The following is a 15,910-nucleotide window of genomic DNA, read 5'->3' as shown; positions in this document are numbered from 1 at the left end:
GCGGCTCATACTCAATCAGACGTGCACATCTCAAGCGCCGCATCGAAAAGCTCTGCAAGATCAATGTAGAGGAATACTAATTCACTGAAAGCCCCATTGCTGCGCCTCTATTTTTGTTGAGCCGTTCACTCATGTAGTCTGTCATACACAGCGATGGGAACGTATGCATCACTCAAATATGTTTCCCGTGCTCCATATATCAAAGTTCAGTCGCCCTCGATCCTCTAGGACCAACAGTCGTTGCTCCTGCACACTGTCATCATCGTCTGGCTCGGCGAGCAGGTCGCACTTGACTAGCTGCCGAACAGATACAAGAGCCTTTGCCGGACCACACACAAATAGCTGACCCTCGTTTCGCAGGGAATCCGTGACCATTAGCCGGTTCTGCTTCACAAGGTCGGTCACATACCTGCCTTGCTTCTCATTGTCCTCCTCTCGGGAAAGCGCGTACTCGTACTTGGCAATGGCTCCTGTCCGCAGTGCTTCCCGGAGGACTTCATCATACAAAAGCTCCGCCTTTGTGCGCGCTCCGTAGAACACCCAGCACGGAAACGGGGCACTGCCGGCGGCTGTGCAGGCGCGACGAAGCATCAGCTGCGTGACAGCCGCAATCAAAGGTGCAATCCCTGTGCCACATCCGATAAGAAAAAGTGGACTGCACAAGCTCTTGGCTTGAGCAGGGTTGCACAGAGCTGTGCATCCAGCCTGAAGCTGCCGGGCAAATAAAGAGTTTCCAAAAAGAGAAAAGCTGACGTACATGCCTCTCTGACCTGCGCCAGCTGCACTCCTCGTCATAGAGCGCGCTGCACAACACAACGGGTGGGACGTGTGTCCAAAGAAAAAGTTGCCGTGGTCCCTGGAGGCATCCTGAGCAGCTCTGTTGAGCATGTCTGCAACGCGCTGAGCGTCCGCGCCAACGGGGGTAGCTGCAGGTAAATTTGCAGAGCGTCGAGCGCACACCTCCCTCATGCACAGCTGAAGTGGACTTAGCGGAAGTGTTGCAGGAATCCAGTTTGCCAGGCTATACCTGCGCGTCTGGAGCGGTCCACTGACCTCGAGGAGACGGTCAAGTGGAATATTGACGAAGGAAAAGACCTCAAGTACGTCGACAAGAGAAGGGTAGCACAGCGGTGTACTGCTTTTGGACAGCAAGCGCAGCAGCTGGGGACCCGTTTCAGAAGACGCGCAGGCCTCAAGAAGTCGCACCTTCTCTGGATCGGGTGACGGGGTAGTTGAAGTCGAAGATGCTGAAGAAGGTTTGGAGTCGCTGTAAATTCGAAAAAGGCTTTCGAAAAAGCTCTGATGCAACAGGTAGCTACTACTGCTTATATCGACGTAGGCAGAGAGAAGCTGCCCAAGCGTCAGAGGCTTTTGTAGGGGAAGCCACGGGGGAAAGTTATCTTCCGGCACAAACGGGGAGCGATGCAGCTCGCACCACGCACACGGATCCAGGTGAAGCGCCTTGCACAGCCTCTCAACGTCATCGGCGTCCTGAGTACCGTGACTGTTAGTCACAAGAACCTCCACTACATCGCCTGGTAGCATTGCCCTGCCTTTTGCGGATGTGAAGAGGTTGACGACGCTGATTCCCGGATCAGTTGGAGAAAACAGGGATGTGCTGCAGCTCACTAATTCGATTCTGTTAATGGGAAAGAAACCGCGCGCCTTCATTTCGGCTCTCTCCCACTCACCCGGAGAGCCTGTGGTGGGCAAAGCTGGTGGATCAATGTACTTCACCACAACGGAACCCATATAATCAACAACCTCTTCCTCCTCTGAGGATTGGGTACACTCCTCTTCGATCCCCCCGCCTGCTATAAACTCTTCAAATCTGGCGAGTTCATCGTAGTAAATATCCCATACGCAGCGGGTACAGCCGCTTCCACAGCACTCCCCTAGCGCTGGCTCACGCGGGCGTCTCATGCGTCCCAACTTACCGGTGTATGTGAAGGATATCGTCGAAGGATCATCCCTTGATGAGAAAAAAAGAAAAAACGAGCGATGTATCCATGTACTGCTGAGAGGCGGGAAAAAAAGAGGAAGTATAGAGTGGACAGCAACGCACACGAGATTGGTTTACGCTTCATCAGAGTTTCTTATTTTTTTTCTGTTTTGACAATGCAGAAACGAGGGATCTTCGATCTCTAGAAATTACAGTGAATTTTAATGTGCGCAGAAATGTGGGGTGTTGCCTTGCTCAGCAATACCCACAGTGCACCGCCAGTAGACGATTTAAAAGCGGGTATTCGTATTAGAAGAGGTTTGAGTGATGCATGCAAGAAAAAAAGTGAGAACCAGATTCCTATTCGTTCAATTGTGAATGGGCTTCAACAACCCGCCACAAATCCTCACGGAGTTGCTCCTTGGTTTCTATATGGCTATGATTCCACACAAACGGATCAGGAGCGTCAGCTTCTTCTGCGGCATCTCTGTACTTCGAAAAATATGGATGTTCCATCACTTGCTTCGCAGTTAATCGTCTCGCTGGATGGAAAACTAGCAGCTTCGACAGAAGGTCAGTGGCCTCTTCTGTAGCCATTGAAAAAAGATCTCTGAAGGAGAGAGCCGGCCGATGCGGCTGAGAGAGAATAAACGCCTTTGCTTCTGAGCTCAGAAACTCCATGTCATCTATGGACGGGGACCCTAATAGGTTGACAATCATCACTAGCTGTCCAATATAATCTGTTCCCGGAAGCAAGGCACGCCCCACCATTAGCTCCGCAAAGATCAGACCAAGGCTCCAGACATCTACCGCGCTCGTGTACTGATTGGATCCCATCCCGAGTACCTCAGGGGGTCTGTACCACCGTGTTACGACGTACTGTGTGAGATCTGACGAGCTCATGACTTGATCATCACGAGCCAGCCCAAAATCGCAGATTGCTAGCGCGCAGTCCGCATTTACAAGCAAGTTGCTCGGCTTCAGATCGCGATGCATCACCTTGGCAGAGTGAAGGTAATGCAATCCGCGGAACGCTTGAATCATAAAATACTGCAGATGCTCATCAGTGAGTTTCTGCCGACTTCGTATAATACGATTTAAATCTGTGTCATAAAGATCCATCACCAAGTAAATGTCCTCAAACGTCTCCTTTGACTGCGGCCGCATGAAGTGGTGGAGGCGAATCAGATTATTGTGCTTCAGCGACGTCATTATCTCCATCTCCCGCAAAATTCGTTTCCCTTCACGAAGATCACCAAAAACACGCGACAACCGCTTGATCGCCACTCGCTCACCCGACCCGTTCGCGACCGCTGAACAAACAGTGCCACACGCACCAAATCCAACAACCTTGACCAGATCATATTCCCTGTCCACTTCGAAACGCTGCCCCCGGACACTATATATTTTTTTGCCGCTGGGCAGTTCAGCTAAAGGGACGAGTTGAGCCATGTTTATCTATGTCTCCTCCAGTCGCGTTCTGGACTGTGAGCAGCCACACAACCAACAGTTGCAGCAGTAGTGGGCAGAGATGTGAATAGAGTAAGTTGAAGGTACTTTATAGATAGTTTCCCGAGCACATGCAGTTGACTGGAGTAGTGTGCGGCGATTTTGCTAAGTCGTTCGAAATTCCGCTTTATACCCTGAGAGAGAGCCTATTTGTTTTCGAACAGAACAGTGAATTTGCTACTAGTCGGCTGCTGAGGTCGAGTAGCAAAATAATTCTTCTTGACTATTTTATGATACATCAATCAGACATGTCACGACCAAGATCCGTGTGGCTTTGACAAACTTGGCCCGCACGTCATCCGTCACGATGGGCACTGGCAACTGAGTTACGCTTCCATTAATTTCCAGTGTGTCTTTTGTTGCAGAGAGATCAATATCATGAAGTGAGGACACACTGTCAGGTGCTAAAAATCTAACGATCACCTTCTCCCCGGTACGTTCTATGGAGAAGCGGGCCCAGTTAGCCTCGTCTTTTCCCTGAGGCTCAGAAGTAGGTGCAACAAACGTGCCGGAAGTGTGCGTATTTGCCGTCTTATCGACGGACTTCATTGTTTTAGCAGGCGAAGCGGTAAGCCCTTCCATGTTTCGTGTGTCGATAATTCGACACCTCTCTCGCAGTGATTCTGGGATGTGCGCCAAAGGGTCTGGGGCTTTGCTAGAACCCTCACTGCTTCCGTCAGGCCCGTAGAGTCGTGCATTTCCGTCCACCAAAAATCCTTTTTTGATCGCTGGTGTTGATATCACTTCACGAATCAGTGGTTGTTTGGACTCCGGTACCTGTGCCTTCCTTAAATTAAGTGCATCCGGAATGGTGTCCTGCTCGTCCTTGCGAGAATTGGAACTATTTGACTTCCTCTGAAGCAGCTCAGCAGCGTTCTCGATTATCGAAGCTATCGACTTTGGTGTGTCGACGGTGTCGTCAAAGTAAAGGGGGTTGCCAGCGATTCGACAAGACCTCGGCAGCAATTGCACACCACACTCACTTCGAATCCACTCAATCGAAAGCGTCACCAGTTTTTCCGTCAGGTGCTCAAGAAGGCGGTGCCCGCGAGAGCACTTTTTAATCAAAAGCGTATGCACGACAACATCCACGCAGTATGCGTAATCACCACGTTTTGTTTCTTTCGGCTCGCTGACAGAAATGGGGATAATCAGATTATCGACTCCGTGGTGCTCTACGTACTCAGCATCCACTGCGTTCATACTTCGGGCAAGTGGAGGCCCAACAGAATCGTGGCCGCAAACATTCACTACGTAGGTGCAAGACTCATCCGCGGTCTTTGCCGCAAACGCAAACCCGACCATGAGACCAGATACCGTCAACATTTCAGAGTGAAAGCTTTCGAGAAAACACTACCGAATACAAAGCAAAAGGAGGGCAGTGCAGAAGAGCATAAGTATGAAGGTTACACTGTTTGGGGGGGCAACATCTCCCTTAGCTAGCATGAGGCACGAGCAGCACTCCGCTCTACACCGGCCAGTCGCAGGCCCCACCCGCGTGGTGCGAAGAAGCCGCAGACGCGCGCTACAGCAATGCGCCGACCCAGTCATCTGAGCTCGGCTCCTGCCTCAAGCTCCTCCACCCAGCCTCCTCGCAGGTCGCCTCACAGCCATGCGCATTGTGCCGGTCGCCACCTCGTGCGACCCTCGGGGTGGCCCACGCTCCCCACACCAGTAGGCAGCGAGGACCCTGCGACATGCGCTCGAGTCACGCGGACACTGCGCCCATCAGGCGGATGCCACAGACGTGTTCGCTGTCGCAGGTGGCTCCAATGCAACGCCATCCCAGGGCCTTGACCGCCGACATCAACAGCGATGCATCGCTCCGACCTCCCTCTACGTTGTGGGTGGATGGCCCTGTCACCAGCAGAAGCGGCCCTGCAGCTGGCAGGGAAGGGGATAGGGGGGCTTCCCTGCCCCCCCCCGTGGAATAGTGTGAACGCACTGGGCCCTGAGATGCCACGAACTGAAATGTCCCCCTCCCCGTCAGCGGGGCGTTGCTGTGGACGGGCGGCGAAGCACGGAAACCCAAGGCACCACGCTGGGGAACCCAAAAGGCCATCAGGTTCGGGGAGGGAGAACGTCGGTAAAGAGACTGCAAGCACAATGTTTTTCGCTGAAAGAGACGGTAAGTCGAGAGAAAACAGACCTGCGCAAAGGTTGCGTCTGGTGAGCAAACGCCGTATGGCAAAGCAGGGGTCTGAGGTCCCCAAAGATGCCGGGAGGGTTCTGGTTTTGTCTTCAAGCCGTTTCCCACCTTTCTCCGGATGAAGAAAGCGAGAAATGATCTGCAGCGGGCAGTTTCCACAGCGATTCCAGCGCAAAGGAAAGAGGAGCCACGCAGATCCACCGCGGCCCGTCAGCTTCGAAGATGACAAGCATTCCCCGCAAAGAAAAGAAAAAAGAAAGGTGACTCAGCAAAGGAAGGTGTACAATGATGCCGGGAGGGACGTCTGCTACACAAGGGGGGAAACTTAAGCGACTGGATGAGAAAACGGATCCTCATGTGCACTGGGTCCCGGTTTCGGGGTTTTCTTTTCTACACGAGAATAGAATAAAAAGTAGCAGTGTCAAACCCCAGCGTGATACTTGACAAACTTGGCTCGGGGGTCGGGGCCAAAGGCATCCCCCAACCACCACGGTCGCAGAAACAACTCACAGCTTGGCAATCATGGCGCTCTCCACTTCTTTTGGCCGCTGGGGCCGCCAGGCGGGAAAAGGAGTTTGGCGCCCACCCCCGCCAAGGCCAGACCCCCCCCCACACGGCTAAAATGGGAAAAGCGCCAGCCACGCATGGAGCCAGAGCGACCCGCCGCTACAAGTGCAAGCGGCAAGGCCCCAGACAGCGGTTCGCCGGAGCTTTCTACAACAGCAAATGGCTTTGTGCTATCCATATGGTGGGCGATGCGCCAAAGATGGGGGGGGGGAGAAAACCTTCACCCCCCCCCATTTTCTTGTGCGCTACCCTAATGTTGGCCTTTGGGCATCCCTGCTGTTTGCTAAAGGCTTCACAATGGGCTTGGCTTCAAAGGGAAAAGAGACGCGCTACCATCGATGAGTGCGGGCGCTACTCGAAGGAGACCCGGCCCCGTGTCGACATCCATGCAATGCTCCGGAAAAGAAAAGGAAGGGTTGACACGTGGCTTTTGAAGAAACGCGCCGCTGCTTTCTCTTTCCCACATCTTCGACAAAGACTGACGCGTCGTCATACCCGGCCGCGCAGGCGGAGCTGGCGCTACATCTGTGAATGGGCGTAAAAAAAACGAAGTCTCTTGACCAGGCAGAGCCAAGACGGCAGAGCCGCAAGGAATGGGGAAGCCCGAAACAGCGGCGAAGAATCGAACCGCCTTCCCCCCTCGTATCCCCGATCGCTGCGTACCCCCTTTCACGCAGAGACGAAAAGGCCAGGCGCGCCCAGGCTGGATCTGTCGCCCCGCGGGCTGCAGGGGGCCGAAGGCTGGGACCGCGCCGCTGGACGCTTTCCCGGACACCCTGGGCGGCCAAAAAGCCCCTTTTGGTGGATCCGTGCGAAGATTCCAAGTTGCCCCGGGCCCACCGCAACCTTTGACCCGGCCGCCCCAACAGCAGGCCAAAAGCCCCCCAAAAGCACACACAGCACCGAAGGCAGCGCCAGTGGCGGAATTTATTTCTCCGCCAGCCACGCCAAAGCGAATGGGATGCTGTAAGGCCGCGGTTGCGCAGGGGCGGTTCATGATGCCGGCGGTGGGAACACCGCCGCGCCTGACAGGACCAATGCGGATCCGAGTTCCCATTAAACCGCCCATTGTGACCGTGGGCTTGTTTGCCGCCGAGGCGGGCCGTGGATGGGCGGCGGCGTGAAACATGAAGACCGGAAGCCCGGGGAGAAGACGCAAGCCAGAAGACGACCGCGCGAGACAAAGCCGAACGAGACCCGGCGCCAGGAAGCAGCCCCAAATGGCCACATCAGTTTGCCGGTGGGGAAAGGAGTGGGGGCGCTCGAAGGCGGTGGCTCTTCCGCGGGAAAGGCCTCAATTGTGGAAATCGACCGGGTTGCACAGCACTGCTTTGCGGCCCCTGCCATGCTGAGGTGCAAAACCCTCCCCATCCTAACCGCATTGATGGCCAAGGAAGTCGAACAGCGGCTGGAAAAACACACCATCTTTGTTTTTAACTTTTTCGACACTAACATTGGATTTCGGGCGTCTGAAAGGGATTTCGCCATGGGAGGGCACCGCCGCACGTGTTAGGACTTGGCGCCGATAGAGTCGTTGCATAGAAACCCAACCCGGGCGATCACATCGCCACCCACACATGAAGTTCACACAAAGTAAAAGAAGGACAGCAACCACCGCCGCTTTCTCGTGGCTCCCGCATTTGCAGCCGGCCATTAAAAGTCGAGAGGTCACCACGCATAACTGAAAAGGAGGCCACACCGATAGCTGGCTCAGGACAGCAAAAGTATGACTCAGCACAACGGATCTGGTGTCAAGAAAGGGGAAACACTGGAAGCAAAGATGTGCGTGTCCCCGTCGCTGGCAAAAGCGGTGCGTGGGGGAGGCGCCCCGGTGGGTGGCGAGCGGAAACCTTTGACAGCACCGCCAGGCAGCGCAGAGCCCACGCGAGCCGAGCATGCGCCCTGTGTAAAGCCGCTGCGCCGCAGCTTCCCCAAGAGGGCATTTCTCGCGCTGCAGACCCGAAGGTGCTGGTGGCATAAGCAATCCAATCGAAAGTCCAGAGACGCGAAGGGTTCAACAGGCGGCGGGCAAGAGGCCTTTCCAGGTACCGAAATGCAAGCGCACTTCTGATATCCGCAGGCACCCTCAGAAGACTTTCGAATTTCCTTGGCCCCAGGTAACGATCAAATGTTCGAGGGGCGTGGAAAGAGGCGCGAATGACCGTGCTACTTTGATCCTCCGGCACACCCCACGCCCCAAGCTGACGGTGGTGGTTTTTTGTGTGAAAGCAAACAAAGGCTGCTTTGTGGTCGCACGCGCAGCGTTGGTGCTCAGACACCTGGAAGCACCGCAGGGCCTGGCAGAAAAGATGGGCAGAAGCCAAAGAGCCGTTTGCTGTGATTCCGAAACCTATGACGACACACGCACTGGCGGATGGCACCGTACCGGGCGAGACGGGAAGCAAGGTCGAAATGGACGAAGGGAAAAAAGGCGAAACACTTTCAATAAGAAGACCCGGATATATTAAAGCCGGGGGTGGGGGTCTGCCCCGGGTTGGCGTGCCTAACAGTGTGCCAAAGGCACTTTTCACTCACCCCAGGAGACCCACACTCTTGGGGAAGCTGGAATGGCCACGGTTAACCCCTAATAAGTCTACGGGAATACATCCGCTGGGGCTTTGAAGCAAAGGTAACAGCAAAGGAGCTGCTGTGGATTGGCCTCGTGGCGGCGACTTCAAGCGGCGCCAACTGTACACGCGCGAAGGCGCCGGCGAAGACCAAGGCGGCGCTTGTGAGCACCCTTGTTTTTCACCAACGTGAAGCCGGGTATTTACCCGGCCCCATTTCAGAAAAAGAACCAAACAGCGAACACGACAAATCTGTTTTGTAGGTGGCCACCCCCCGCGCCACGGCTGGCCTCAAGGGTAAATGGGTAGACCGGAGCCCGCGAGCTCCCCACTACTTTCGAAGAAAAACCCCGCAACGCCAAAGCAGCCGCAGGGCTGCGCGGGTGCCCGCGGGTGGCCTCTTTTGGCTTTTTAAAACCCATTTCAGGCCGAGGGCGGCCAGAGCCTCACGGGTATACTTTTCGGGCGCGGCGCCGTTATTTTGGAAAAAATTCTGCCAACCATCCGGTTGCGTGCCGGACCACTATGAGGAAACGCGCCTGGCAGGGTGCGTGCGGGCGGTTGCAGTGGTGCCAGGGGTTGTGGGTGCTTGGTTGGGGGCGGTGCGGGTGGTGTGCTCTGCCACTGCCTTTCCCCAGAACAAGCGCCACAGGACCCCGAACAAAAGCGCGACGCACAACCACACGCACGAAGCCCCCATAGCCTTCGGGTGCCTGGAGCGATGCAGCTCGCATGGTCAAGGGGGCGGGCGTGCCGCGCGCCAGGGGCGGTTTCGGGGGTTTTGGGCACAGCCTTCCTGCGCCCCCGGGGGGGACGCTTTGGGATAGGTTGGGGACGCCCAAGCCTTGCAGCACCGGGGGATGGGGGGCGGCACGCCATCGCGATGGTGTTTTTTTTTCTGGAGACGCCAGGGTCCCAGAGCTAAAAGGCGCATGGGCTGGGGATCAGGTTGAAGCGTTCCGCTACGCCGCCCCGGTGGGCCAAGAGCCCTGGAGCACGTTCGCGCCCAGCGTGGTCTTCCTCGGCGATCAGGAGTTAAAGGCCGCGGAAACCGGCGCGCGACGGGGCGTCGCCGTTGGTCAGCTTTTCGGCGGCGCGCAAGCGCCACAGAAAGGGTCATCATTTGCCCATGTGTGCTTTCGCGCTCTCCAAAGCGCAAAAAAAGGGAGGCTGATATTTGCAGCGGCGGCGCGCCCAACCCTGCAAGCCATCAGGGATGTCAATGTTTTTAGACCATCCGGAAAGGAAGCGGGGCTGGTGAAAACGGGTGAAAATCCCCCCACCTTTGCTTTTTTTTTGGTGGGGCAAGCCTTTTTAAAGGCCCGGCTTCGGGGGCGACGCCGGCCTTTATTACAACAACGGAACAACCGTCTTTCGCGACGGAAACAAAAAACCTTCACTTGCCATTTTGTTTGTCGAGGTGTGAGCGGGCTACAGGGGAACGGAAAGAAATGGCCCCCCCCCTTCTCGCTAGGCGTCGCTTGGCAAACTGGCCTTGCCCAGGGCGTTTCTTTCTATTTGGCCCCGCTGCCCCGGCGCCCCCGCGCATTTTTGCTAAGGCGCAGTGGCCCAGAAGGCTTTGCAGCAGTGGTAAGCTATGCGGAAAAAAGCGAGAAAACTGCCTTCTACTTCCGCCTTTGCACTTAGGCATGGGCCGCTCGTTTGGAAAAGGTCGATGGCGAATAAAACGGGATGGCTGCCCCCCTTCAAAAAAATTGGTTGTGTTTTTCGGCCTGCTGGGGGGGAGGTTCTTTGCCGCCGGAGTCTCCGAAGCAGTTGGACCACCCTCGGGCTTGCACGATGGCGCCGCTGCCGGTTTGCCGTTGGGATCGTAACCCCGAATGGGGGGGGGTGTTTGTTCTTCGTTTGGCCGGTGCCCGCGCGGGGTGCGGCGGGCTGTGGGGGGCTTGCTGTTCGTGGGGCGCCTGGCCGCAAAACGGGGCGCCTTGTTTTGTCACATTGCGGGGCTCTTCGGCCGGGGCTGGGTCTTCAAACCGGCGCCGCCCGTGGCCGTTGCCATCCCTGTTCGCCAAAATAGGGCTGCGCCAACCTTCCTCTTTAGGCAGTCTGTCGGGGAATGGGGTCGCGCGCTGTGTGCCGGCGTTGCGGCCGCAGGGGTTGTTTGGCGGCGCCCCAGCGCCTGTCCCTGGGAAGTTGTCGTTTGGTGTGTGCTTTGGGGGGGGGGGGGTAAATTCACCCCGCTTTCTCTGCTTCCCGCCGGGGCCGCCACAACCTTGGCTTACTGGCGGGGGGGGGGCATTGGCCTGTTGCATTCTTTTCGCTGGCGTCATCCGCGCGATAGGGTCAAGGAAGCTGGCGAACTGCGTGGTCGCGTGCCCGCGCTTTTGGCGCAAAGGCTTTCACTTCGAAAGTGGTTTTGTTCAGTTTTTCAGGCGTGCGCGTTTGGCGTGCCAGCGGTATTCCTCACCAGGGAAAGTTGTGGGGGAATACGTGGGTCAGCAGCTTGAATCATTTTCAAAGCTTTGCGGACGGCAAGGCAAATGCCGCCACAGTGGGTAGTTCCAGCTGCCAAAAAGGTGCTGTGTATTATGGCGTGTCACGGAAAGGGCCCCGGTGTCGACAAATTTGATTGTGTTTGATTTTCTCGGTGAAAAACTGCAGCGGGAACCTGTGGACACAGTGAAACGTCTGTGCCGCTTGTTTCAAAATCGAAAGGGGAAGCCGTTGTGCGTCCTGTTTGGCAGCAGGATGGCGCCGCAGAAGACAACATAATCTGGCTTTCGGCATATGTTTCGCTCCTGTCTAGCCCCTGGCGCATCCACGGCCGCGGGGGGTCGGGTGGTCCGCGTCATGCTCTCCTTTCGGATGCGGCCACCGGGCAAAGGCCGCTTGATCGGTTTTCCTCTCCATTTGTGTGCTCTAACCCGAACCGGGTGACCGGGCGCGTATCCTGCGCGAGGGTGCGGCGAATACCGCCTTGGTGCCACCTTGTTATCTATCGCCAAATCCAAACCCCGCGGCCATAGACTGGCAGACCGAATCGCGCGAGAAGCATGTGGGTGTTTGAAGCGGGGTGGGGAAGGCTCTACACACACGAGTGCCCCCCACAGACCTTTATCTGTTTTGCCCGTTGCTCCTCCTGGCTGGGTGATTTCCTGGGCATCTGGCCGCGTCGCGTCATTTGGCTGCGGCGGGGGGCTTGGGGGGGGGGGGGTGGCTGTGCCCTTCCCCGGGGCGCCCTGATTCCGGTGGGTGGTCCGCTGAGGACGATGCGGGTGGTTTGTTGGCGTTTGGGAACGTGTGGCCTGCCCCTTTTGGTCTTGGGGGGGGGGCTGGGGCGTTTTGCTGTGCGGGGGCGGCCCCCAGCGGTGGTTCCCGGAGGGTGGCCCGGGTGTCGCCGCGCCGTTTGGGCCGTTGTGTACCCCGCTGGTCGCGAATTTCCAAGCGGGGGATCCCGGGTCGGCGCCGGGCGGTGGGCTGCCGCTTTGCGTGCTGGGGCCTCCTTCCTGTCCGGGCTGGCTTGCTTGGGCGCCCCCTGGCTTGTTCTTGGCCGCCGCGTGGTCTGCTCGCTCGTCTGCTGGCTAGGTTGGTGGGCCGGCTGTGCCTGCGGGCTGCCGGGCTTTCCCGCTGGGGCGGTCGGGGTGGCCCTTTCCCGGGGGCCCAAGGGCGCACGCCCGAACAGGCGGCGGCACCGCGCGGGCCCATCTTCCCCCCCTCTTACCGGCCCGTTTAGCCTCGCCCCGCTATGCGTTTTTTTTTTTCGTTTGCGACGTCGTCACGGATCGGGTGGGTGGGGAAGAGGAGGACGACAGGAAGAATGGGGTGAGGGAAGAAAAAGTGGAAGTGGAACACAGATGCGAGTACTTCTTTTCCCTCGCCACGGTGGGAGAGCGGGGCGGGGAGAGAGAGTGAGTGAGTTACACCGAGGCCACTCGCGAGTCAGCATATTCGTTGCAGTCGTTCGGACTTCTGGGCGGTGTGTGTGTGCCACCGTGCTGTTTACACCGAGGCCGCACCGGCGGGAACAGAGTGCGTCTTCTATACAGGAGCGTACACCCGCGCATACGCCTGTGCTTGTGTGTGCCGGCGTGCGTGCGGGGGTGCCCGTTTCACTGGGTGGGGGACATGAACGAGGTCGGGTGGGGGAGGGGACTGGCTCTGAAGACACGGACCGTGGAAACAACGAGAGGGAGAGAATGGCCTGCGTAAGGTCGCTGGTGTCCTCTCTCAAAGAGGGCGGAGGCCTGCAGTGATGTCGTCGGGTAGAGCAGAGATGTCGCTGCCACTGGACGACGGCAAGAAAACGCCATCGTCCTCCGATCTCGCCGCACCGTTGTGCTCGGAGCAAACCGTGCACACAGATAAATAGGAAGAAATAAAGGAAACCAAAGAGCGTTACATGTATTCGCACGGACTGATGCACTCGCTTGCTGCCTTGGGAAGGGGAGGAGGACGCGAAGGGGAGAGAGATGGCGGGCCTTCGTCGTCGGTATTTCACGGTCCATGGCATGCCTGCACCATTGCATATATATGTATATATGCGGGGAGTGTCGAGCGAAACCAGAAGCATCAAAAGAAGGGGGTGGCGAAGGCGAGAAAGCAAAGATGAAAGAAACAGCAAGCGGACAGAGACGGGACAGAGACTGTCGTCGCTCTTCAGGTAAAGCAAGAGAGCTCGATGCTCGCGATGGTGGTGCAGGCAGGGGGTGGGGCTGGCCGGCACGGTGCTCTTGTACTGTCCATCAGCTGTGCCCCAGATCGCGTTGTGCAAGCTGACGAGCTGTGAGCCGCAATGGACTGTGACAAGCCGCGCGGACCTGTCGCGAGTAGGTGCACTTCAAAAGGGACTACCGCAGGGGTATATGGTAGCGTCGTGACCTCATGGTACTCGGGGGAAGGCAGAGAGGCATCCCAAGAGAGTTTGAGGGAGGGATCCGAATCGGTGCAGCTGAGGCGCATAGTGCGCAGTGCGTCCTGCCAGTCCTGGATCCCCACGTGCCTCGCGTGCGGGACGTGTGGTTGGCCGAAGATGAGCGGCTTGGTCAAGTCAGAGGCGGCGTCGTTGGTTTTCACCGCAGCGATAGACTCAGTGCGGACGTTCTGGAGGTAGCTGGCGTAGCTGCGCAAGACATAGGTTCAGCGGCACGCGGGCCTCGGTGGCAGGCCCGGCGCAACCCGGCAAGTTGTAGAGAAGCTCCACCGTCTCGGATTTGCCACAGGCAACCTGGGCAGAGCTGCCATTCTTACGCTTCGGGCACACACACCGGCCGGATAGGTCGTGTTTGTGCACGGCCGCAAGCACCCACTCAAAAAAACAGCTCATCTGCACAAGCGCCGTGGGGCTGGGCTCCGGCTAGGCCGTTGTCGTCGGCACGTGGGAGGTGTTGGAGTCGTCAACCGTGGCCGTCACAGGGTAATTCTTCAGCAAGCACTGGTTGCTGCCCATGGCAAGGCGGATGTACCCCTTCTCACCCCACGAGGTGCCCCACGAGTTCTTCACGATCCAGTACGGCGGTTTCGCTCTTTTGTTGAAGCCGACAACGAGCACACCGTGGTTGAGCGACAACCCGAAGCAGAGCGTGACCACACCGCCAAAGTACAGCTGCCAGGTTGTCGCGTCGACGGCGACAGCGACGGGGCCTTTCTTCTCCACATAAGCCGCGATCGCCTTCTCGTCATGCGGCAGGGACATGTAACCACTGATTCTGGCGCCAAACTCGCCTTTGTCATGGCACGGCGGGCTCGTGCCGCCGGCAGAGGCGTAGGGGTAGCTTTTCTCCGTGGGCACAGTGCCGTTGTGATGTTGGATGATCCATTCCATCGCCTGGTCCATCAGCCCACCGTTGCACCCATCATCGATGTCGTCGCATGACACGAGCATCTGCTCCGACAGCGAAACCAGCGAGTGGTTTTTCAAAGCCCACTGACTTTCAATGTTGCCAATGGCGGAGAAAGCCCAGCACGAGCCGCACATTCCCTGGTTCTTCACCGGCGTCACGGCACCCTTCTCACGCCAGTCCACCGACATCGCACCACTGAGGACGCTGTCGTCGACGTGCACGTGCTCCTTGTAATCCTTACCGCGGTGCGCGTAGTAGTCGGGGTTCAGGTACAGCTTGGCGAACTCCTGGGGGGTGAGGTCTGCAAACTTGCCGGACACGTCGTAGTGCGCGTGCGGGTTGTGCGTGTTGAGGAAGTAGGCGGTCTGCATGTTCTGCTTGAAGGCATTGAAGCGGTGACCCTCATCGGCGTCCTCGCCGAAGGACTTGCCGTGGCGCTCCTTAAAGCGTCCGTAATGTGCTGAGGCAATGAAGTTGTCGACACCGAGAGGTGTCTGGGCGACGAGAGCGGAGCCGTAGCACACCACGAACAGGATAGTCACCACTATCGCAAACAAAAAGGGGTTGCGGCGCGCCATCTCTGCCGATACTTGTTCTGCAACGTGCGCACGAGAAGGACGTGACGGGGTGCACGGGGGGGGTGGATGCGTGAGCGGAGAAGAAGAGAGCGTTGGAATCGAAAACGAACAAAAAACAAAGGAGAAATACGAAAAACAAGGCGGGAAAAGGTACAGGCGTAGCAGGTGCTGCTGTGGAAGTGAGCGGGTAGAAAGGAGGCAAGAGGGTTTAAAAGCACTGGTTGGGCGAGGGGAGTGTGTGTGTGTGCGCGCTAGTAGTTTCTGCGTCTGAGGAGAACAACCGAAAAAACAAGAAGAGAATCAAGCCAACGGGTATTGTGTGGTGTGAAAGCAGCGACTGCGGTGGCGATGATCGGTGGGCTCGAGCCACAAGTGGGCACGCGCGTGTGTGCCAGTGACACCAAGGCCAAGTCGAGGGAAAAAAGGCGATGTGGTGGTGAGAGGAGAGGAAGTGGAGGGGGGGGGGGAAAGAGAGTCGAACGGGAATGGCTGCGGTGCAGCACGCGGCTGCGGCGGATCGGCAGCGTTCGGTGGCATGCGCATTGTCAACGTGCCATGGGTAAGACTATGCGCGACTGCTGGCGCACCGTCGCTACCTTTCTTGCGTGATTTGTTCGAGAGTACACCCGATACCTACATTCACGCTCAGGTTATTTGCACCTCAACGGAGACTGACACAAACGGAAGCCAGAGTGCGCGTTTCTTGACGGCGAGACGATGGAAGAGAAGGTTGACGATCATCCAAACCACACCATCACTGACCCTCCCCCTGCCTTCCTGGAGTCCCAGGGACAGCG

The 15,910-nt window shown here is 57.3% G+C and overlaps 4 protein-coding genes across 4 annotated transcripts; all 4 read right to left on the bottom strand.

The window, feature by feature from the left end:
- Positions 1-168: 168 nt before the first annotated feature.
- On the bottom strand, positions 169-1,923 carry LMJF_19_1450 (oxidoreductase-like protein; the record flags this gene model as incomplete). Its single annotated transcript, XM_001682681.1, has 1 exon — positions 169-1,923. One exon carries the CDS (start codon positions 1,921-1,923, stop codon positions 169-171), a length of 1,755 nt encoding a protein of 584 aa, XP_001682733.1.
- A 379-nt stretch (positions 1,924-2,302) lies between these two features.
- MPK4 (putative mitogen activated protein kinase 4) lies at positions 2,303-3,394 on the bottom strand (the record flags this gene model as incomplete). The annotated part of the gene is made up of 1 exon (XM_001682680.1): positions 2,303-3,394. The coding sequence occupies one exon, from the start codon at positions 3,392-3,394 to the stop codon at positions 2,303-2,305; it is 1,092 nt and encodes a 363-aa protein (XP_001682732.1).
- A 285-nt stretch (positions 3,395-3,679) lies between these two features.
- LMJF_19_1430 (conserved hypothetical protein) lies at positions 3,680-4,777 on the bottom strand (the record flags this gene model as incomplete). The annotated part of the gene is made up of 1 exon (XM_001682679.1): positions 3,680-4,777. One exon carries the CDS (start codon positions 4,775-4,777, stop codon positions 3,680-3,682), a length of 1,098 nt encoding a protein of 365 aa, XP_001682731.1.
- A 9,271-nt stretch (positions 4,778-14,048) lies between these two features.
- Positions 14,049-15,113, bottom strand: CPA (cysteine peptidase A (CPA); the record flags this gene model as incomplete). The annotated part of the gene is made up of 1 exon (XM_001682678.1): positions 14,049-15,113. One exon carries the CDS (start codon positions 15,111-15,113, stop codon positions 14,049-14,051), a length of 1,065 nt encoding a protein of 354 aa, XP_001682730.1.
- Positions 15,114-15,910: the final 797 nt, after the last annotated feature.

This window comes from Leishmania major, chromosome 19 (assembly GCF_000002725.2).
Source record: "Leishmania major strain Friedlin complete genome, chromosome 19".
Classification (NCBI taxonomy): domain Eukaryota; phylum Euglenozoa; class Kinetoplastea; order Trypanosomatida; family Trypanosomatidae; genus Leishmania; species Leishmania major.
The sequence above is the reverse complement of the archived record's forward strand: the minus strand, read 5'-3'. Positions and strand labels throughout refer to the sequence as shown.